This window comes from Pipistrellus hanaki (assembly GCF_964339955.1).
Source record: "Pipistrellus hanaki genome assembly, chromosome: 3".
NCBI classification, from domain to species: Eukaryota; Metazoa; Chordata; class Mammalia; order Chiroptera; family Vespertilionidae; genus Pipistrellus; species Pipistrellus hanaki.
Window position 1 is genome coordinate 142,952,971 of NC_140505.1, and position 22,283 is coordinate 142,975,253.

Sequence of the window (22,283 nt, forward strand, 5' to 3'; positions counted from 1 at the left end):
TACCCTCTCTTCCCCCTTCTGAATTTGGAATTGACTGAGAAGTGGATTCCTTAATTAGTAGATCAGAAATTTTAAAAAATCAAGCCTATTGGCGGGGTTGACTGGAGAATACACCATAGATCTGTGGTCAAATGGGCTTATTAATGCCGAAACCGGTTTGACTCAGTGGATAGAGCGTGGGTCTGTGGATTGAAGGGTCCCAGGTTTGATTCCGGTCAAAGCATGTACATTGGTTGCGGGCACATCCCTGGTGGGGAGTGTGCAGGAGGCAGCTGATGGATGTTTTTCTCTCATCGATGTTTCTAGCTCTCTATCACTCTCCCTTCCTCTCTGTAAAAAAATCAATAAAATTAAAAAAACAAAAAACACACAAATGGGCTTATTAATACCTCTTCACACCCAGTTGAACTTAACCCAACAGAATGCGGGACATTTTGGACACCTCCTGGTCCCCCCAGGTTGCTTATTGCAGGTCTGAGAGGAGTGCCGGCGTCTGCAGAACCAGGCCCAGCCCTCCCGCTTCAGCGCTCCCTGAGGCCCAGGAGCGGAGGCATGGTCGCGCGGGTCTTCTCCCAGTTGTTGGGGGAGGGGGGGGATGAGACTGAAACATTAGAGCTGACGTCTGTCCTGGGGAAACATGAAGCTAGGAAATAGTGGCCCTCCATTGTCCGTGTGCTGGTGAGGCGCTTTTCCCCTTCCAGAAACTGAAGCATAAGGCCCTTGAATAAATATTTAAACAAATACATTTTTATTGATTTCAGAGAGAGGAAGACAGAATCATTGATTGGCTGCCTCCTGCATGCCACCCCCCCATCCCCACACACGTACTTGAGATGGAGCCTGGAACGCAGGCATGTGTCCTGACCAGGAATCGAACTGTGACCTCAACCACTGAGCCACACTGGCTGTGCCCTTAAATAAATCTTGGTCATTTATTTCTAATCGAAGCCTCCCAACTACTAGGCAATACCAAGAGTGTTCCCAAGGACAAAGAAAAGTCTGAACGTTTTTAGTAAAAAGTCCATTTTTGAGGAGAATCAGTTCTGCATTTTTGGTGCCTGCATTGGCTCAGGATGGTAATCCTCAGATGTCCGGTGGTTTAGACAATGGAACATTTTCTTTTTGAGGTCATTCAGATGGTTAACTGGAGGCATCAAAGACACAATGCACTGATATTCAGATAGGACTGGAAATTTCAATAGCTTAAGTTCTGAGTCAGTTTAAACAAGAATATTTTTTTGATGCCCAAACCTACCTAAAGTTAATAATTTAGCAGCATAACCACTGTGACTCTCTTTTATTTCTCCACTCTGTTTCTCAAGTTTAAATTGTTAGGTCAGAGAGAGTTTAGATTTCTGCACTTAAAAACTCATAAAGATGAGGCCTGGCTAGGTTACTCAGATGGTTAGGGCATCATCCCCTCCCCATTGGTGAAGGTTGCGGGTTCCATCCCTGGTCAGGGCACATAAAAGAATCAACCAATGAATGCATAATTATGTGGAACAACAAATCAGTGTTTCTCCCTTTCTAAAATCAGTAAACCAATTAAAAATATTAAAAACTCAAAATGGGAGAAAGCCTTGATTTCTGGATTTATCTGGAGGTAAGCAGAGACTGGGTGATTGCCTAGCACCCATGTGTGGAGGTTTATTCAGAAGCTTTGGCCTCTGGCATCAGACTGGTCCGTGCAGCCCTTGTCCTGGTCCCGGGAGGGGGTCCGCCCCCTCGCCTGTCATGCAGCACATGTGTGTGGGGAACGTGGTGCTAAACTAGAGGACCTGCTTCTAAAAAAAAAAGAAAACATCTGCCTGCTCCAATTTGGTTTTGAAATCTTGCCAGCAAAACCATGATTGAGACTAATATTTTAATTATCCCTTAATCATACTCGGAAAACTAATTATTTTCAAGGTTATCTAATTCAATAGAAGAATTATTCTTTTCATATAGTAAGGCTTTGGTTGTACGGAGTACAAATGCTGTTGCTGAACTTATTAGTTTGTTCTTGTTCATTCCTCTCCCTCCCTTTTCTACTTTCCAGAATCCTATTCCAAGAAAACCATGGTGTTGGGGCCCGAACAGAAGATGCCAGATGGTAATTCACAGCTTTTGTGTTATTGTCTAATTGTCATTTGGATTTAGAAATTTATCATATTTTCTTTCTCATTGTCTATTCCTACAAAAAATGTTCCCATTTGCCCTCCTTCAGCCAATAATATGTTCATGGAGATCTGCTCCATTCAGAAGTCACCATCTGGTGGCTTAGGCTGTAAATGAAAATGGGTTTATAACCACAGACCTGCCTCATCTTTTTTTTTTTTTTTTTTTTTTTTGACCTGCCTCATCTTGTTTCCAGTTCCGAGACAGCCAAGATTAGCAACACGTTTGGTTTCTATAGCAGTAATGCCTGCAAAAGCAATATATTCACAGACCTGTCATAAAACCCTCCTTCTAGGTTGCTGATGGCAATTCAGATTCTATGAAGATGGAAAGTACTGGGTGTGCACCTTCTACTGATTAGAGCTTCTTGACTGTTTTAACTAATCCTTCTTAATTCTAAGTTTTCCCTTTAGAATTTTCATTCCTTTTTATAACTAAAAAAATTTCTTAATACGTTTCCATATAGAAAGAAAGCTTTTGTTTTCTAATTGGAGGTTATAAGGATTTCTTAGAAACACTGAGATTAGAGCTTTGTGGTTCAAAATAGCCATTAGATGGCTACGGCAATCCTGGTTTTGTATCTTTTTGGCAGATTAGCCCTTATCTTCCAGTCCCTAATCCCTATCCCTCCCTGCATTTAAGATTAACTTCAGAATGCCAAGGTCAGGGAAACACTTATCAGTCTTAGATGAGTCCTCCTGTCACGAGGGTCACCACGCGGCCTGCCACTCTTTCCTGCGGGCCTTAGTCAGGAGGCAAAGGGGTTCCTGCCCGGCGGTTTCCGGCAGCCTCAGATTTTAGCCCGAACTGTGGCAGGATTTTGCAACTTCCACATTTTTGAGAAGCCTGCGGAGGTATAATGTCCAAGGAAGTTTCTTTGAGTAAGTCCTGCCAAATATTAGGAGGGGTGGTGGTGTTGGTGGTGTGTCTTCACCACCAACATTGATTGACCTAGTTTTTCTTGTAAAAGTTAGGATTTTAGGTTACCAAAGAGGCTAGTCTGGGGATGTTATATTTTGAGTCCTCAACATCAGTGTTCTTAGAAGAAAATGAAATGGTTCTAAAACTTGCCAATTGGGAATAGAAGTATGAAAGTAGGGAAACCATTGTGAGACTTTAAGTAGTCTTAAAACTGATAGAGAGCCCAGCTGTTGTAGGTCAGTGGTTGAGTGTCCACCTATGAACCAGGAGAGCAGGGCACAAGCCAGGGTTGTGGGCTCGATCCCCAGTGCGGGACCTGCAGGAGGCAGCTGATCAGTGAATCTCTCTCAGCATTGATGTTTCTCTCTCTCCCTCTCCCTCTCCCTTCCTCTCTGAAATTGATAAAAGGTATTAAAAAAACCAAAAAAACAGATGTAGAGCTGAATAACTGCAGAAGGAAGTGATAGGGAGATTTTTTGCCATAGCCTTTTTCCATGTTCGATCCCCAGTTGGGTGCATACTGTAGGCTATGACTGATGTTTCTCTCTCACATTGATACTTCTCTCTCTTAAATCAATAAAAACATATCCTCAGGTGAGGATTAAGAAAATAATTTGAAAAGTTTATTTAAAAGAAAAATAAAGTATTAGAAATAAATTGAGATAGTCATGTAACTCTTATGCCTTTAGGGTGTTAAAGATTTAATTTCACTATTACTATGGATGAATTGTTAGTTTGCTCATTTAAAAAAAATTCTTTTCAAATTTATTTATTCAGGTGCTGCTCCTGAAGACTATGGGGACTCTGCCAGCCTCGGCGCCATCAACCCTGCCTACAGCAGCTCCTCTCTCCCGCAGTCCCCCGGGGGCTCCGAGGACCCCTTCACCACCTACTTTGACGAGAAGATTCCCATTCCTGAGGAGGAGGTCAGTGACGGGTCCTGGGGAGAAAAAGCAGTTATGTAAGGAAAACGTGTGTAACGGGCCTGCCGGACAACTCAAGATCAACAGCCTCAGATCTAAGTTTGGCACACAGTCTCTGAAGGCGAATTTTAAAAATCAGAATAAATAGAAGCTGTTCAGGAAAATGAGGGCCTTGAAAACTGTTGCCAATGAGAAATGCTCACATCAAAGAAGTATGAGATTTATGTTCCTCTTTTACCACAGCGTTTTTTTATTTTTAATATATTTTATTGATTCCTTCACACTGGGTGTCGAACTCAATCAGAGAAGGGGCCAAAATCTAAAATCCAGCCTAAATCGCGGGCCGAATGGTTTACTGAACAGTCATAAACTGACAATGTCATAAACTGACAGCGGAGTGCAGTGATGACAGCGCGGTGCGGGCCACATTGCAAGGCCTGGCGGGCTGGATTTGGCCCGCGGGCCTTGTGTTTGACATATGTGCTTCACAGAGAGAAGGGAGAGGGATAGAGAGTTAGAAACATCGATGAGAGAGAAACATCAGTCAGCTGCCTCCTGCACACCCCCCTCCAGGGATGTGCCTGCAACCAAGGTACATGCCCTTGACCAGAATCGAACCCGGGAGCCTTCAGTCCGCAGGCCTGCGCTCTATCCACTGGGACAAACCAGCTTTTGTCCCATTTGGGTAGTGGCTGAGCACAGAGGTACTGATATTGTTACTCTTGTTTTAAAATGAGAGGCTGATGGAAAAGAGAAAGGTAAGGGAAAGGCTCTTTACTTGGACAGAAAAGGGGCCAACTTATTAATAATAAGTGGACAAAATGGAGGTGAAACTTGGGCACACCCAGTATCCACCACCCTCAATCCTTTGTTCTTGTTGCTTTGCGTATGATGAAACAGATCGGTAGTATGGAGGTGATGATCAGTCTGATCTCTTTTCCTCTTGTACAGCACTCCTGTTTTAGCTTTCGTAAACTATGGGCTTTCACGGGACCGGGCTTTCTTATGAGTATTGCCTACCTCGATCCAGGAAACATCGAATCAGATTTGCAGTCTGGAGCAGTGGCTGGGTTTAAGGTAAATGTCTAGTTCTACCCGTGTCCCTTTTATTTAATTAATTAATTAATTAATTTATTTGTTTATTTATTTATTTATTTTTAAAATATATTTTATTGATTTTTCACAGAGAAGAAGGAAGAGGGACAGAGAGTTAGAAATGTTGATGAGAGATTAACATTGATCAGCTGCCTCCTGCACACCCCCTACTGGGGATGTGCCCGCAACCAATGTACATGCCCTTGACTGGAATCAAACCTGCGACCTTTCAGTCTGCAGGCCGATGCTCTATCCGCTGAACCAAACCAGTTTCGGCCCGTGTCCCTTTTGAACACACACAACACACTCACATCCTTTTCCTCCACTCTGCTGGTGGGCATCAACCTCTGAACCTGCGGTGACGTTTGAGTGAAAAGTACTTTTCCATCTGTTTTTTTTATTTTATTTTATCCACATAGTTGGTTTTTTATTTCACCCACACAGTTCCCTCGAGTAAAGGAGAAACTCCAGATGGGAGAAAGTGAGGCTCAGCGGGGTACAGGAGACATGCCAGGTCATGTGTAGAACCTGATAGAGAACTTGGGTCATTTGGTCCCGGACCTGGGCTCTTTCCTGAATGTAGGGCTTCCCCTTCTCATTGCCAACAACCAGATGAAAAGCACCTGCTGCCTGTGAGTGTCACGGTGGGTTTTGTTCTTCTCTAGTTGCTCTGGGTTCTTCTGTTGGCCACCATCGTGGGACTCCTGCTGCAGCGCCTGGCGGCTAGACTGGGAGTGGTCACGGGGCTGCATCTCGCTGAAGTCTGCTACCGTCAGTATCCCAAGGTGAGCGTGTACTGTTCTGTTTGTCTGTCACTCACATAGGAATCTGTGTCATGCAGTATGTGCTGGCCCCACTACTGTATATGAAGCAGTGGAGGACTTGGGGGTCAGTGGCCCTGCGGACTGGGAGTCCCAAGGAAATTCTCCAGGCCCCTCTTTCTGCCAAGCCACATTTCTATGTTCCTTCAAAAAGTTTCTTTAGAAAAACCTGTTTGAGTAAACATTTACCATTCATTCTGCCTTCTGACATCTAGTAGTGCCCAGCCCATGGCGTGGTGGGGGCTACTCTAAGCAGCACTTCCAGTCATGCATTCATATTACTCAATCACTTTGCATTATACGCATTTTCTTTTTGTTTGACTTTGCTAACAATTAGAAAAAATAAGTTTCTTCCTTATAATACAAACTGTTTGTGGCAGGATCTTTGGATCCTCTGTTAGTTTTCAATTAACCCTGACCCTGTGTGTTACACTGTTCTCTTCATCTTCCTTCTGGACACTTCCTGGAGCCTTTCTTACTGCCACCTAAGGTGGAAGTGGAGCCTGTGTCTAGAAGATAGCTTTACCCTAGCTTCATCTTTTTTCTTTTTTTCATGATTTCAGAGAGGAAGAGAGAAGGAGAGAGATGGAAACATCCATGATGAGAGAGAATCATTGATTAGCTGCCTCCTGCACACTCTCCACTGGGGACCAAGCATACCACATGGGCATGCGCCCTTGACCAGAACCAAAGCCAGGACCCTTCAGACCGCAGGCTGATGCTCTATCCACTGAGCCAAACCTTTGGCTCAGTGGATAGAGCCTTTTCTTTTTTTAATAGAAGGGAGAGGGAGAGAGAAATAGAAACATCAGTGATGAGAGAGAATCATTGATCGGTTGTCTGTTACACGCTGCACACTGGGGATCGAGCCTGCAACTTGGGCATATGCCCTGACCAAGAATTGAACCATGACCTCCTAGTTCATAGGTTGATGCTCAACCAGTGAGCCACACCTGCTGGGCCTTAGCTTCATCTTTATTTTTTAAATTTATTTTTTAAAAATATATTTTATCGATTTTTTACTGAGGATGTGCCCACAATCAGGGTACATGCCCTTGACTGGAATCAAACCTGGAACCCTTTAGTCTGCAGGCCAAGGCTCCATCCACTGAGCCAAACTGATTAAGGGCTAGCTTCATCTTTAGATGAGATACTAGAAATATACCTCTGGTTTGTCCTAAATGTTTAATCTCCTTTCCTGGCTGTGAGAAAGTACCCTTATCTTTTTTTCTTTTTTCTTCCTTATATGCTTCTTAAAAGAAAATCCTGGTAATTTATAATTTCTTTTAGCTTCTCTTTCTTTGTGTATCTTAGCAGTTGTTTTTTGGGTAGTAGATGCGTGGAGGTGTTCTTTTTCTGTGCTCAGTGAACCAGCATTAACTAGATTTGTCTTCGGCCTGCATTGTTTGACCAGATTAGTTCCCTGTCTTGTCATACATCACCCAGTTCCAACCACTTTGCCCTGAGTCCCTTTGCATCTGTCCTTTTTTACTTCTGTGTTGTTATTACATTATGGAAGACTCAGCCTTTTCACATTTGTTATGTCTCTTCGGCTATAATCAGGATCGATATTTTCAGACATTTTTAAAAAAATATATTTTATTGATTTTGTACAGAGAGGAAGGGAGAGAGATAGAGAGCCAGAAACGTCGATGAGAGAGTCACCAATCAGCTGCCTCTTGCACACCTCCTACTGGGATATGCCTGAAACCAAGGTACATGCCCTTGACCAGAATTGAACCCTGGTCCCTTCAGTCCACAAGCTGACGCTCTATCTATTGAGCCAAACCGATTTCGGCACTTCAGACATTTTTTTATTCGCTCCTGAATAGTACCGTGTTTCCCCGAAAATAAGACATCCTCCGAAAATAAGACCTACTTACAGGTTTCCTTCTGAGTGAAATATAAGGCATTGCCCCGAAAATAAGGCCCCCCCTAGGCTAAACATGAGAGATTTGGTCCATTGATTCTGAAAGAAATGGAGTCACAAGAAATTCACCAGGAAATTCAGGAATTGGATTGTTATGATGATGTTCCAGAAGATGATAACATGATTGTCATTGAATAAATGAGTAAATTCTTGATACTGTAGGATTCACAGTTTGTCTGGTTTGTGTTGACAACTACTGTACTACCGTATACAGGTAATAAAATTTCCTTTATTTTCATTTAACAATAAATGTGTACCGTATTCTTCTTCATGGAAAAATAAGACATCCCCTGAAAATAAGACCTAGCGCATCTTTGGGAGCAAAAATTAATATAAGACACTGTCTTATTTTCGGGGAAACAGGGTATTTTGACCATATTAATATCATCATTTCCCCCTAAGACTTAGGATTTTTTTTTAGGCATGAAATTAAGTGGAAATTAATGAATGGAAATTCCATTCCTCTCTTGAATGGAAAGGAAAGAGAAAAAAAACTAGGATTCAGCTGCTGCCTAGGCCCTGACTCATAAGCTCCGCTGCATGGAAGCACACTTGCCTTCTGTAGCGAGGGCCCACCGTGCAATGATGGGTCTTTATCTCTAAACTGAAGGCTTATAAAGGACTGCCGATGGGTCAGTTCCAAAATGTGAATTCCAAATTATGCGGGAAGTTCTTAGAAGTTATTAATTAGAACCATGTCTTTCTTGTTTGGTGTTTAGGTCCCACGAATTGTCCTGTGGCTGATGGTGGAGTTGGCTATCATTGGCTCAGATATGCAAGAAGTTATTGGCTCAGCTATTGCCATCAATCTCCTGTCTGTAGGAAGGTGAGGGGGTTTTCCTCTAGAAAGTAGTGTTTTGCTAGATTTCAAAGCAAATGTAAAAACAAAAACCCAACTCATTTTCAATTTTTAAGATGCAGCTCAAGTTTATTATATTTTCTGTGGGACCCATCCTGGACCACCTTTCTCTGTCCTGGAAGATGTAGGCTCTCTATTTTCCATGTTCTCGTGTTGGATTATATACACCTCTGTTATGCAGGATGTATTATTGTGGATTACAGTTATTTATTTGTATGCCAAATTATCCCAGTAAACAAGGAGCTCCTTGAGGGGTGAGACCCATTCTTTCTTTTTTTTAATATATTGATGTGTTTTACAGAGAGGAAGGGAAGAGATAGAGAGCTAGAAACATCAATGAGAGAGAAACATCAGTTAGCTGCCTCCTGCACATCCCCTACTGGAGATGTGCCAGCAACCAATGTACATGCCCTTGACCGGAATTGAACCTGGGACCCTTCGGTCTGCAGGCCTCGCTCTATCCACTGAGCCAAACCTGTCAGGGCAAGACCCATTCTTTTCAACTATGTATCCTAATGTCTGACTTAGTAGATAGTCAAGTTTGAGTGAATATTATTCATGTGATCCTAAACTACCCAAGGCCTGGCCTCCTGCCCCTCCCCCCGCTCTCCCTCTCCCCAAGTCCTGCTTCTCCAGAAGTGGTATGTGTGGAGAGCTGTTGGGAAGAAAGTACTCTCTCTTTCCTTTAATTTCCATTTCTTATCTCTGATCTAGGGTTCCCCTATGGGGTGGAGTTCTCATCACCATTGCAGATACTTTTGTATTTCTCTTTTTGGACAAATATGGTAAGTAGAGTGGGAATGGAGGGGTTAGGCAAAGAAGCTACTTTTCCATCCTGTGACTGATGGGGAGCTGTCTCCTGTAAACTCACTGCTGCATTTTCCTCTTCAGGCTTGCGGAAGCTGGAAGCATTTTTTGGCTTTCTCATCACTGTTATGGCCCTCACTTTTGGATATGAGGCAAGTATGCCAGGCTATTTATTATCTTTTCAAGACAATCAAACAAATTATTTTTTGTTTTTATTATAAAAGACAAAATAATGCTAGGATGGTTCAATTGTATTGCATGTGCTAAGAAAAAGACAGTTGCTTCCTCTTCTTGTAAGTAGCAGAGGTGACCTATGGAAATAGTTTGCAATTGACTTGACCCAGAAATCAGACAAAATCATGCAAATTAAGAGGTTCAGATTTTTGGGTTCACTCTAAGAACATTCGTGAAATTGCCCAGGCCATCCGGGGTATGCATATCGGAAAAGGCCGTCAAGTGTCTGAAGGATCTCACCTTACCAAAGCATTCTGTCGTGAAATGGTGGAGTTGGTAGGTGTACCCGGGCCATACAGTGGGGCTGGACATAGGGTTGGTGGCCCAAAAAAGAGTGCTGAATTTTTGCTGCACATGCTTAAAAAGCCAGAGAATAATGTTGAATTTAAGGATTTAGATGTGGAATCTCTGGACACTGAGCACATCTAGGTTAACAAAGCTCCCAAGATGTGGTACAGAACTTACAGATTATCCCACACATGAGCTCTCCCTGCCACACATGATTCTTACTGAAAAAGCGGGTGGTTTTTAAACCGGAAGAGGAGGTTGCACAGAAGAAAACAGATATCCCAGAAGAAACTGAGGAAACAAAACTTATGGCCCAAGAGTAAATTCAGCATAAAATAAAAAATGTTTATAAAGTAAGAGCAGAAAGAAAAAAAGAAGCCAGTTAAGTCTTGGGCCAGTTTTGAAGGAATATTATTCATAGCAAAGACTAGTGTCCAGGAAGGTCTGCAGGACTCCTATGTCAAAAATTTAGAGGCTCGGTGCATGAAATTAATGCACAGGTAGTGTCTCTAGGCCTGGCCAGTGATCAGGACTGATCTGTGGGGTGACTGCTGGGGCAATCAGGGTCCCCAGCTGGCACCTGCCTTGGCTAGCCTGGTGCTGTCTGTTAACCAGCCCTGCCCCCCTCCATCACTGCCAGCCATCTCCCTCTGTGGAGCAACCAGTGGGGTGATCGGGGGATGGGGGAAGCCCACTGGCACCTGCCTTGGGGCTCCTGCATTGAGCATCTTCCCCCTGGTGGTCAATGTGCATCACAGTTATCGGTTGTTCCACCAATTGTTCCGCTGTTCGGTCAATTTGCATATTAAGTATTTTATTAAATAGGATTGTTATATAGGATGACTAGAGGGTGGGTGGAGGGCATAGAGGGAATAAATGGTGATGGCAAAAAATAAATGACAAACTTTCTAGGACTTTCCAGACTACAGCCCCTGGTTCCAAATTGGCCATCTGGACAATGGAACAGCTTTGGAGAGGGTTAGAGGGTTATAGGGTGCTTCTTGGCTGTTAACTTAGAGGGGTCTGTTTTGCTCATTCTGGTTTATACCAACTGCAGCTTGAACTTTTCTGCATTGCAACTATAGGGATGTGGTGGATGCTTCCTGGTTTGTGCCCCAACCCAGACACTCCTAGGAATCAGTACCATTATATGCCTTAACAGCCCTTTTCTATATCCGGTTTACCTGATAGCTGTTTATTGGCCTGGCTAGACTTTTAAAAATATATCTAATCTATGAGTAGATTATACAGCTTGGTCTAAGGCTTTCAAGAGAAATGCTGAACCAGGAAAAAAATATGTGTGAAAAGTGTTTATGGATGAGTCAGCTTATGCTAGTGGCAAACATTGATTTTTAGATGAATATAGCTGATCAGAGGCATAAGTGTGAATAATTAAGAATTGACTGTATTCTTGGGATCTGTCTCATAGGAGTTATTGTGAAATTAATATCAATAAGGCCCTTACCAGCCATTTAATTTTTTTTTTTTTTAATCCTCACTCGATATTTTTTCCCATTGATTTGTAGAGAGAGTGAAAGGGAGAGACAGAGAGAAATGCCGATGTGAGAGAGACACATTGATTGATTGCCTCCCACATGCCTCTGAACACGGCCAAGAACCTGCAACTTGTACACGCACTTGACCAGAATCGAAACTGGAACCCTTCAGTCCGCAGGCCAACGCTCTACCCACTGAGCCAAACCAGCTAGGGCTCAGCTATTTCATTTCTTTAGCATATTAATTACATTCTCTACGTATCTATTTTGTGTATCTAAAATATGAGGTAAGCCGAAACCGGTTTGGCTCAGCGGTAGAGCATCGGTCTGCGGACTGAAGGGTCCCAGGTTCGATTCCTGTCAAGGGCATGTACATTGGTTGCGGGCACATCCCTGGTAGGGGGTGTGCAAGAGGCAGTTGGTTGATGTTTCTCTCTCATCGATGTTTCTAACTCTTTTTCCCTCTCTCTTTCTCTCTGTAAAAAATCAGTAAAATAAATTTTTTTAAAAATGAGGTAAAATATCCAGGTACCCCAGTGTTGAATTCTCTGGTCTCTGGCAGCAAGCCCCTTATGCTGCTTGGTTTGCGATGGTTCTGTATTCCTCGTTGTTCTAGGTAGTTGTTGAGGACGAAGGGGTGATAAGGAAGGGAGGAAAGGATGCTCAGTGTTTCCTAGTACTGCTACTCCCTCGGTCTCATATTCCAGTGAAAGCTAATCGTTGTTATGTCGGTATGCAGTATATTACAGTGAGACCCAGCCAGAGCGAGGTACTCAAGGGCATGTTCCTGCCATCCTGTTCAGGCTGCGGCACCCCACAGATCCAGCAGGCTGTGGGCATCGTGGGAGCCGTCATCATGCCACACAACATGTACCTGCACTCTGCCTTAGTCAAGGTGAGCAAGGCCTTCACCTCACTGGCCTCCCAGATAGGTCAGGAGACGTCTTCCTTCAGTTCAAGGGGCACGTACTTAGTTTACAGCTGTTAGAACTTGAAGGAGCAAGGTATTTTCCATGGTTCGACTTACAAACTCCACACTTGGACTCTGTTTTATGACCAGAGATAACTGACCCCGCAGAAACGGGAACTATAGTTGTTCATAAAAGGTCTGAAAGTACACCGAGTCTCTTGTGTTTTAATCTCAAAGCCCTGAGTGGCCTTAAGGAGGTCAGGAGTCAAGAGTCCCACTAACCTTTTACCCATCAGTCTTACACAATAGTTTTCTGGGAAATTTCAGAGACCTCTATAATTAAGGTTATGCACTTGTTAGGACAGCTTGGGGTTTTTTGTTTGTGTGTTTGGTTCTTCCTGCCACAATAGCAGAGCTCAGGAATCACTTAGTCTCTCTTACCTGTTTGAGGAATGTGCAGTGTCATCCAAGGGTCACGGAGTTCTTAGTGAACACGGATGTAAGCGATTCTCTCATGTCTCACCTGGTCAGTTGTTGCCCTCTAAACCTTTCAGTTGTCTCTAAACTCCTGAAATATTACAAAGAAACTTGTTCCAAATACTTAAAAAGAAAAATGACTATGCTATTTTCTCTCCAGTCCAGACAGGTAAACCGAGCCAAAAAGCAGGAAGTTCGAGAAGCTAATAAGTACTTTTTCATTGAATCCTGCATTGCTCTCTTTGTTTCCTTCATCATCAATGTTTTCGTCGTCTCAGTCTTTGCCGAAGCATTTTTTGAGAAAACCAACCAGCAGGTGGTGAGTAAGCCGGGATCATGAGTGGTAGTGGATGTGAGGGTAATGTGAAGGCCGGAACAGGGTAGGAAAATATGACAACGATTTGGATCTAAGACAGTAGATCTGTGGCCTCAATACTGTCCCCTAAGTCTCTGCACTAGTCAGGGTGTGCAGCCTGGCGGCTGAAAGCCTAACTCCTTCCCCCTGCTTTTGGCTCAGAAGGGAGACCGTCCTGGGCTAAAGATTGCCTCCTGCTGTGTTGTTAGTGGTTTCACATCTCCTTAGCCTTTTGTTTCCTGTTTATCAGCTGCCAGTGTGCTTGCCAGTCCTGCCATTTGGTGATTGAGGATAGGTTGGGAGGAGGCAACAAACAAAACAGAAACTGTTGCTAGGACAGACTGTTGTCATTTTGAATTCTGTCTTAGTTCCTGGTTGCCTATCCAGTTTTGATCACCACTTTGCTTCGATGTATAGAACCTCAGATGCCCGACTGCTTGGACTAAGGACTCCCTGTTCCGGTGTCCTCTCATATTTGAAGCCTTCCTAAGGGTCCTCCTTTCCTGTCATTTAAAATGACCCAACAGCGCACACTCTAACTCAGTAAATCTTGTTGATGACGTGGGGAAAGATTACGAAGGAAGAGCACAAGTGATACTTGCCCCGTGTCTGCCCATCACAGCCTACAGCACCCAGTCTAGCCTCCAGGCTGTGTCGCATAGTTGACTTGCGTGTGATCTGTGGAAAAACTGTTCTCTGGCCTATGCCTCGAAAATAAAAATTGCTCCCAAACTGCTTTCTTTTCCAGATTGAAGTCTGTAAAAACAGCAGCAGCCCCCATACTGGCCTTATTCCTGATGATAACTCGACACTGGCTGTGGACATCTTCAAAGGGGTAAACATTCAGATTCGTGTTCTTGGGCTCTGGGTCAATCAATATTCTTGGCATAGTAGCTGGTCTTTTCTGTAGGTCCTCTTCAGAGCTAAGCATAGCTCCCTGAGGAGTGTCATTTATTTCAGAGTCCAGATGCTAGGCAAGCATTTTGGACTACACAGAAAGACTAAAGGATCAACTAAAAAAATGAATTGTTTCAGCAGTTCCCAAGCTTGTGCTGATAGTGGAGTGTTGTACCGGTGTTAACTGGGGCAACTGGAGAAAGTGTACCTGGTAAACTGGTCTTCGTTGGGGCTCAGGCCCTTTTCTATTGGTTACATCGTGAACCTCCAGGGGTAGAATGTGTATGATGTAGCATACACTCCTATTATCTTCTAAAATAGTGTATTAAGCAGTATGATTTGGTAACTATAGTGTAGACTTTTTAAAAATCTTATTAATATTTCAGGTGTAGATTGAGCATGAAGGCTTTAGGAGCTTGGGGAAGAGAAAGGACTAGGCTAAGGAATGAAGGACCATCTAGCAAAATTTAGGTTGAAAGCTTTGGAATGAAGTTAGGACTGAGTTGAGCTAAATCAGTGCCCTGCACAGCCCTCGGTGTAGCTGGGTGCATAGCAAAGAAGAGAGGCGTGCTGTTCGGGTATTGTCTAAGCAGTTCACTGACACACCCCTGCCTCTCCCTCCTCCCCCCCCAGGGCATTGTGCTGGGCTGTTACTTCGGGCCTGCAGCGCTCTACATCTGGGCCGTGGGGATCCTGGCCGCAGGGCAGAGCTCCACCATGACGGGAACCTATTCTGGCCAGTTTGTCATGGAGGTAGGTGCTGCTTTGACTGGTACAGACGAGAGCAGCGGTCGCCAACCTCTCAGACTCCACGGACCGCCAGCGGTCTGCGGACCCGGTTGGCGACCGCTGGTCTGGAGGAAGGGGACATTGGCCTTTTGTTACTTATTAATCCCATGCTTTTAAGGTCTTCCTGAATCTCCCCAAAACTTTTTAGTTTCCTGTTCCCGACACTCATTCTGTTTCTGTTTTCTTCCAGGGATTTCTGAACCTGAGATGGTCACGCTTTGCCCGAGTGATTCTGACCCGCTCTATTGCCATTATCCCGACTCTGCTGGTTGCTGTCTTCCAAGACGTAGAACATCTAACCGGGATGAATGACTTCCTCAATGTTCTGCAGAGCTTACAGGTGAGGTTGCATTATGGACTGCCCTAGGTACCAAGCCGAGTGCTGAGTGCTGGGAAAATTTTAGAGGAAGAGAGAGGCATGGTCTTGGTCTGCAGTAAATGTGTGTGAAACCCCTGGCATCCAAAAGGCTTTTAGAAATAACTTTTTTTTTTTTTTAAAGCCTTATAATTGCGTATAGGATACAAAATTATTATTGATTAAGCCAAGAAAATATTAAATGACATATAGGACACTGCTAGGTCCTAGGCAGGTTAAGACAAGGCAGAAACAAATATTTGTAAAGAACCTTATGATCATAATTGATGTTAGGTCAATTTGAAAATAATGCTTGAGCATTTGGGATGATAATAATAAATTTATTTAAAAAAAAAATATTTTATTGATTTTATACAGAGAGGAAGGGAGAGAGAGAGAGAGTTAGAAACATCGATGAGAGAGTCATCGATCAGCTGCCTCTTGCACACCCCCTACCGGGGATATGCCCGCAACCAAGGTACATGCCCTTGACCGGAATCAAACCCGGGACCCTTCAGTCCCCAAGCTGACGCTCTATCCATTGAGCCAAACCGGTCCCGGCAAGAATAATTTTTTACAGAGTAAGTGAGACAGGGTCTGTGTTTCCCTTTCACTAATGGTGCTACTCTCTGGGGTGATATAGGGACCCCCAGGAGCCCCATCTGATCTTAGGTTTTTCTTTTCCAGCTTCCCTTTGCTCTCATACCCATCCTCACGTTTACGAGCTTGCGGACGGTAATGAATGACTTTGCCAATGGAATGTGAGTGTGCTTCTCTCAGTTCCCCAAAGCTGTGTGGGGGAAGGACATCTTCATTGAGTAGGCCAGTCAAAAGATGAGTCATAGAGGCTTGGCGGGTGGTTGCTAGCACTGCCTCCTCAAATCTTTGACTTAGAAGAGGAAGGGAGAGGAAGGGAGGGAGGGTGAAAGAGAGAGAGGGAGAGGAAGGAAGAGGGAGAAAGAGAGAGAGGGAGAGGGAAAGGGAGGGAGAGGCAGAGTGAGGGAGAGGGAGAGGGAGGGAGAGGGAGGGAGAGAGAGATATCAATGATGGGAGTGAATCATTGATTGGCTGCCTCCTGCACATCCCACATTGGGGATTGAGCACAACCTGGGCTTGTGCCCTTGACTGGAATCAAACCCAGGACCCTTCAGTCTGCAGGGCAACACTCTATCCATTGAGCGAAACCAGCTAGGGCTAGAGCTTTTAACTCTTTTAGCTTCAGCCACTGAAGTATAAACCATCTTTTTATTTACTTTTTTTGTAGTCCTCACCTGAGGATATTTTTTTTCCCATTGGTTTTTAGAGGGAGTGGAAGGGAGGGAGAGAAGGAGAGAGAGAAAGAAACATGGATATGAGAGAGACACATGAATTGGTTGCCTCCCTCATGCTACGACTGGGGGTGAGGATCAAACCTGCAGCTCAGGTGTGTGCCCATGACCAAGGAATCAAACCCCGACCCTTTGATGCATGGGCTGATACCACCAAGCACACCAGCCAGCGCTAAAGCATCTTTTTTATAAATACTTTTTATGGATGTTTTTAGAGAAAAAGGAAGGAAAAGGGAAAGAGAAAGAGAGAGAGAAAGATCAATGTGAGAGTGTAACATCAATTAGCTGCCTCCTGCACACCCCCTTCTGGGGATTGAGCCTGTAACCCAAACATGTGCCCAGACCAGGAATCAAAGCAGCCATCTTTCAGGGCACAGAACGATGCCCAACCAACTGAGCCACACTGGCCAGGGCTGAAGTGTAAAGTGACTTAATTCCATATTAATGACCGGAATAAGAAGGGTGTAAGCTAATACCTTACATACACATCTTTTTTTTATTTTATTTTATTTTATTTTTTGTTTTATTTTTTTTACAGAGGGGAAGGGAGAGGGATAGAGAGCTAGAAACATCGATGAGAGAGAAACATCGACTAGCTGCCTCCTGCACATCCCCCACTGGGGATGTGCCCACAACCAGGGTACATGCCCTTGACCGGAATCGAACCCGGGACCCTTCAGTCCACAGACCGACGTTCTATCCACTGAGCCAATCCGGTTTCGGCCACATCTTTAGCAGATATGAGAGTAGTTGAAATTACTTGTTGGATCTCTAGGGACACTCATGATTTGTTGCATTTTTTAGGGACTTGAATAATAGAGGTTATTTGATAGTATTTTTTCCCTCTCTTTGTCTCTCTCTCTATCTAATTTTGGCTTATTTAACTAAATCTGGGGTAATTTTTAGTTTTGTTTTGTGTTCTTGTATTTTTTTATTTTTTTGAGAGTACATTTATTAAAGCTGGGAAGATGAAACAAGGAAGGGTTTAGGATGGAAGGAGCAACAGGAGAGCACCAGGTGGGGTGGCTCTGACTCACTAGAAGTCAGAGAAAAGGGGGCCTTGGAGACAGGTGTGGGGGTTTGTCTGGGAGGCGCTGCCGCTGCCCATTGCTTCTCTGGTTGCAGGTCTCTTGGGGTCCCTTCGAGGCAGGGGGTGCACGCCTGCGGGGGAGGCTGAGGGGACCTGACGGGGAGCACACCTGTTTTGAAATGCTGCTTACTCCTGCCCGGTCTGCCCCACAAGACGCAGCGCCCTGTCTGAATGGACAGGCGGGGCTGTTCCACCACTGACGGTGCTGATTCTTTTGCAGAGGCTGGAAGATTGCAGGCGGGATCTTGGTTTTTGTCATCTGCGCTATCAACATGTACTTTGTCGTGATTTATGTCCAGAGTCTTGGGCATATGGTTCTGTATGTGGTGGCTGCTGTGGTCAGTTTGGTTTATCTGAGCTTCGTATTTTACTTGGTAAGTCCAGTTGGGAGGGGCAGGGGTATAGGTATCAGGGGATGGCAGCGTGGGGCTGACTAACATTAGGAAGCACCCAAAGGAGCACCTATCAATCTATCTTCAGCTTATTGAGATCATTTTCATGAAATTGTTAAATCAGCTATGGTTAAACTGTACACAAACACACACACACAGCCAGATTATTATGACCACCCGACGTTTGTAGGCAAACTAGCCGGATACCGCATTGTATGGGATATTGAAGCTGAAGGCCCATTTGAACACGTTTGCTCTTACCAAGGTAAAGCGTCTTCAATTCACACAGGAACACAGGGTTGAATAGTCGAGCCTTGGAAAGAAGTCATGTGGTCCGATGGATCATGTTTCCAGTTGCATCATGCAGATGGCAGAGTGAGAATTTGGTGGAAACAGCATGAAAGCATGCAACCCACATGCATAAATACAACCATTCAAGCTGGTGGGGGCAGTGTTATGGTTTGGGGCATGTTTTCCTGGCATAATTTGGGCTCTTTAATTCGTGTGGAACAATGTCTGAATAGCACAACATACCTAAGCATCACTACTGATCAAGTTCATCCTATATGTGGATGGTGTATCCCAATGGAGATGGCTTCTTCCAACAAGACTGCGCCATGCCACGGTGCTCGTCTTGTGCAGGAGTGGTTTCAGGAACACGAGGGAGACTACCTTGCTTAGGCGGCCCCACCATCACCAGATCCCAATCCCATCGAGCATTTGTGGGACAAAGTTAAAAGAGCCATCAGGCAGCTGGTTCCACGACCATCAACTCTCACAGAACTGGACAGTGCTATTCATCAGGCATGGGTCAGATTCCTCCCATCACCTTTCCACATCTCGAGGAGTCAGTGCTAAGAAGAATCGCCGCAGTATTGAAGGCGAAAGGTGGCCCAACAAAGTACTGATGGGGTGGTCATAATAATCTGGCCACTCAGTGTACACACACACACACACACACACACTTACATACACACTTTTTTGGTTATAAACACTATTTATAATCATAAAGTTTGGTTCCTAAGAGCGATCATCTTTCTATTTCTGTCACTTCTGTTTAGTTTCCATTCTTAATAATTCCTAACAGGAGAGTGTAGGAACTAAACAAAGAGGATCAGTCTGGAAAGCAGAGAGTGGAGCAAAATGGGGTTGGAGAAAGGGGCTGTGCGGTGTGATTTCAGAGCTTTGGGGTGGATCATGTGGGTTCACAGCCCTGCTCTGCGACTTAATAGCTGTCTAGTAAGAAAATAAATAAGTTATAAATCACATTGCATTATTTTAGAATTACTAAAAAGTGATGGTTCTAAGACCACATAAAAAAGGAATGTAGAATTATGTGTACCCAGATAGTAAAATTTTTTTCAAAATTCTAGAGTCAATTATATAAAAATGGTAATAGTACTTGTCTTAAGATGATGGGATTATGGATATGTTATTTTTTTATTTTCCAAATCTAAAGCATTATTTATATTAATGAAAAATGACTATAACAGCAACTTCAAATCCACGTCCCTGTTCTATACAGGTTTCTCTGAAAGGGTTGAGGATCAGGGACGGCAGAATTTATACCTTATCTGCTGAGAATGGTTAAGGATGGAGGCTGGAAATCCACAGTTAACCTAGTCCCCATGCCAATGTCTGCCACAGGTTGATTGAGAAAAATCACTTTAGTGAATGTTGAAAAACGATGTCCTGAATTGATACACCCCCTTTTTTTTTTTGCTCTCTGGTAAAGCTTAGGCACATTAAAATCATGCTGACCCTATATATATTATAGGGACTTACTCTAAGGAAATCCAAGCAGCTGACTATGTCCTTGACAGGAATTGTTTTTAAAATTTGCTGTAGAAGGTAAAGGAATCCTTCCTTTATGCATGTTGGTCATGAAGGTGCCGAGTTGTCCTCAGGCAGCCCGAGACTTGAGATTGTTGAAGACTGTTTTTTTAAGGCTGGAATGGGTTACTGCGGGTTAGCTCCAAAACATACGCTTCATAGAACTATTTCGGAGATTATTCAGTTGTATTAGTCTGTCAGTCGTGCCCCTCCTCATGAAGAAAAGTGGTCTTTAGGGAACTCCAAGTCCGGTAAAAGAAACTAACTGCAAACACCAAGCAGTAGGAGCAGAGGGAGCTCAGCATTGTCACTAGTGTGGAAACCTGGATGAAGAAGGAGTTCCAGGGTGTTTTGAAGGGGGTGGGGTTGGGAATGAGTTGGCGATAGAAGATAGGCAAAGCTGGGTGTTCACGGAAGAGAGCGGGCTTGCCTCTGAGGAGCCCGGTTTTGAGCAGTCACGTGGGTAAGAGGGCTCTTCAGAGGGGTTGGTGAATGATGGCTCTGCTTTCTCTTTCAGATTTGGCAATGTCTGATTGCTTTGGGCATGTCCTTCCTGGAGTGTGGGAGCACGGTAAGCACCTCTAAAGTCCTGACTGAAGAAGCCGCCGATGACTATACTAAGTAGACCCTGGATCAGTCTGTCTGGTCCAGGGAGCCATCAGAGCCAGTGTGTTTCTATGGTTTACTGTGTGAACATAGACAAAAGTATGTGCTGTTGCACAGACTGCATTTAGGATTCAGATGCTTGTTGGGAAAGACTTGCACATATGTATGAAAGATGGATTTTTCTTCCTGACCTAACCTGGGAACTGGGTCTTTGGAAAGCTATTTGCTGCTGTCATTTTAACACTAAACTGTTGAGCTGCTGAAGAGCCAGCTTATTTTATCCTTTTGAGAGAGAAGTCTCTATGCATGATTCTTAACTAGGCCATATGTTAAAAAGGAATTGGAAAATACAGTACATTTCATAACAGAAGTACACAGTGGGTAGGCAGATTTGTTTATTAAAAGATAATGGATTTTAAAAGGCTGAGAAATACTTGTGCATACCCTTTCAATTATTTTAATTATAAGAAAGTAAAATCTCAACTGGAGTGATTATATCCATATTAAATGTAGAATTGGGAGACCACCACCTCTGTCAGGTTTAGAATTCTTTCAGTTTATTTATTCTTTAAATTTCTCAGTGGAAGTCAAGAGGGTGAGAAAACATAAAGGTGATAAATGGACAAATAGCAAAACTCACCTGTAAGGTTACTAATCACCTCGAAAATCACTTAGAAGATTTTCCTCAGAGACTGAGCACTTACCAGGATTTTCTTGGGAGTCCTGACTTGAATCACTTTTATGTTAATACACAGAGCTTTCTTGATACTTACTCTCATGCACATATAGTTGTAAAACCTTCACTCCCTCCTCCAGGAGGGTGGTGATGGAGAAAGATGGTAGCATTTATAAACTGAAGTTCTCATGAGACTCTGGGGTAAGGAGAAAAGACTTGAAAGGAGAAGAAGAAGCATCTGTTGTATTCCTAAGAGCCGCCTCCTACAGCACCGGCACGTTTGCCGAAGTGTTTTCAGGACGGCCTGCAAGGCAGCCTCGGAACTGTGGACCTACCGATGCCAAGCGCTCAGCAAGTGGGGAGGGTATCATGGTGGTTGCACAGTTCTCTTCAGCCGTTCCCTAAGAGGGAGAAACTTTTTGAGACCAGCTGGTGGAGCTCTGGAGTCAGAGGAGATGGCTCCCTTCAGCATGAAGCTGCTGCTCATCACCTCTTGCGACATTTTACACGTGGAGACCGACTATGTGATATCTCCAATATCAATTTACATTTGTGTGATGCAGATAAATAATCAGATCGTTTATAGCTGTTGATTTGGTGAGGACAGAAATGGGAACGACATTGAATAACTTCTTCTTTGGGAGGTGGGGCTTGTGGGGCTTTCCTTCTGGAGATATGGTGGATTGATGTTCTCTGTCCATTTGAACACTAAAGGCATTATTGCTGATACTTGGCACAGTCAAAAGTACAGACTGGATAGATTGTCTTTTCTAAGTCACTAAGGGTGAACGACTGTTTCACTGACCATACCTTTATCTTAGCTGCTCAGTATCATGAAAGACGCCTTTCCCCAACCTTTCCTCATCCCATCCGTCCTGAAGATACCGAAGAAGGACACCTTAGGCGGCCGTATGTCTGCCTATAGTAGGCGAGGGCCGAATTGACAAAAAAATCCTTTGTAAAAACAGTACAGAAACATTTACCTTTGCCCTGAATCTGGGTGGGCCCAATCAGTCTCAGATTCACAAATATTTAGAAGTCCAG

At 43.9% G+C, this 22,283-nt stretch overlaps 1 protein-coding gene across 3 annotated transcripts in view; it reads left to right on the forward strand.

Moving 5' to 3' along the window:
* SLC11A2 (solute carrier family 11 member 2) overlaps positions 1-22,283 on the forward strand; it is a 48,422-nt gene that overhangs the window by 13,274 nt on the left and 12,865 nt on the right. For all 3 annotated transcript variants that reach the window (XR_014794466.1, XR_014794467.1, XM_084877426.1), the window contains exons 2-16: positions 2,039-2,092; positions 3,856-4,004; positions 4,953-5,078; positions 5,762-5,881; positions 8,567-8,673; positions 9,421-9,491; positions 9,598-9,665; positions 12,271-12,426; positions 13,079-13,237; positions 14,022-14,108; positions 14,804-14,923; positions 15,150-15,299; positions 16,002-16,075; positions 17,953-18,106; positions 20,475-20,528. Coding sequence is in view for 1 of the 3 variants with exons in the window: in XM_084877426.1 (XP_084733552.1) it covers positions 2,059-2,092; positions 3,856-4,004; positions 4,953-5,078; positions 5,762-5,881; positions 8,567-8,673; positions 9,421-9,491; positions 9,598-9,665; positions 12,271-12,426; positions 13,079-13,237; positions 14,022-14,108; positions 14,804-14,923; positions 15,150-15,299; positions 16,002-16,075; positions 17,953-18,106; positions 20,475-20,528 (1,629 nt within the window). In the remaining 2 variants the exon portion in view is untranslated. The remainder of the gene's footprint in view (positions 1-2,038; positions 2,093-3,855; positions 4,005-4,952; positions 5,079-5,761; positions 5,882-8,566; positions 8,674-9,420; positions 9,492-9,597; positions 9,666-12,270; positions 12,427-13,078; positions 13,238-14,021; positions 14,109-14,803; positions 14,924-15,149; positions 15,300-16,001; positions 16,076-17,952; positions 18,107-20,474; positions 20,529-22,283) is intronic.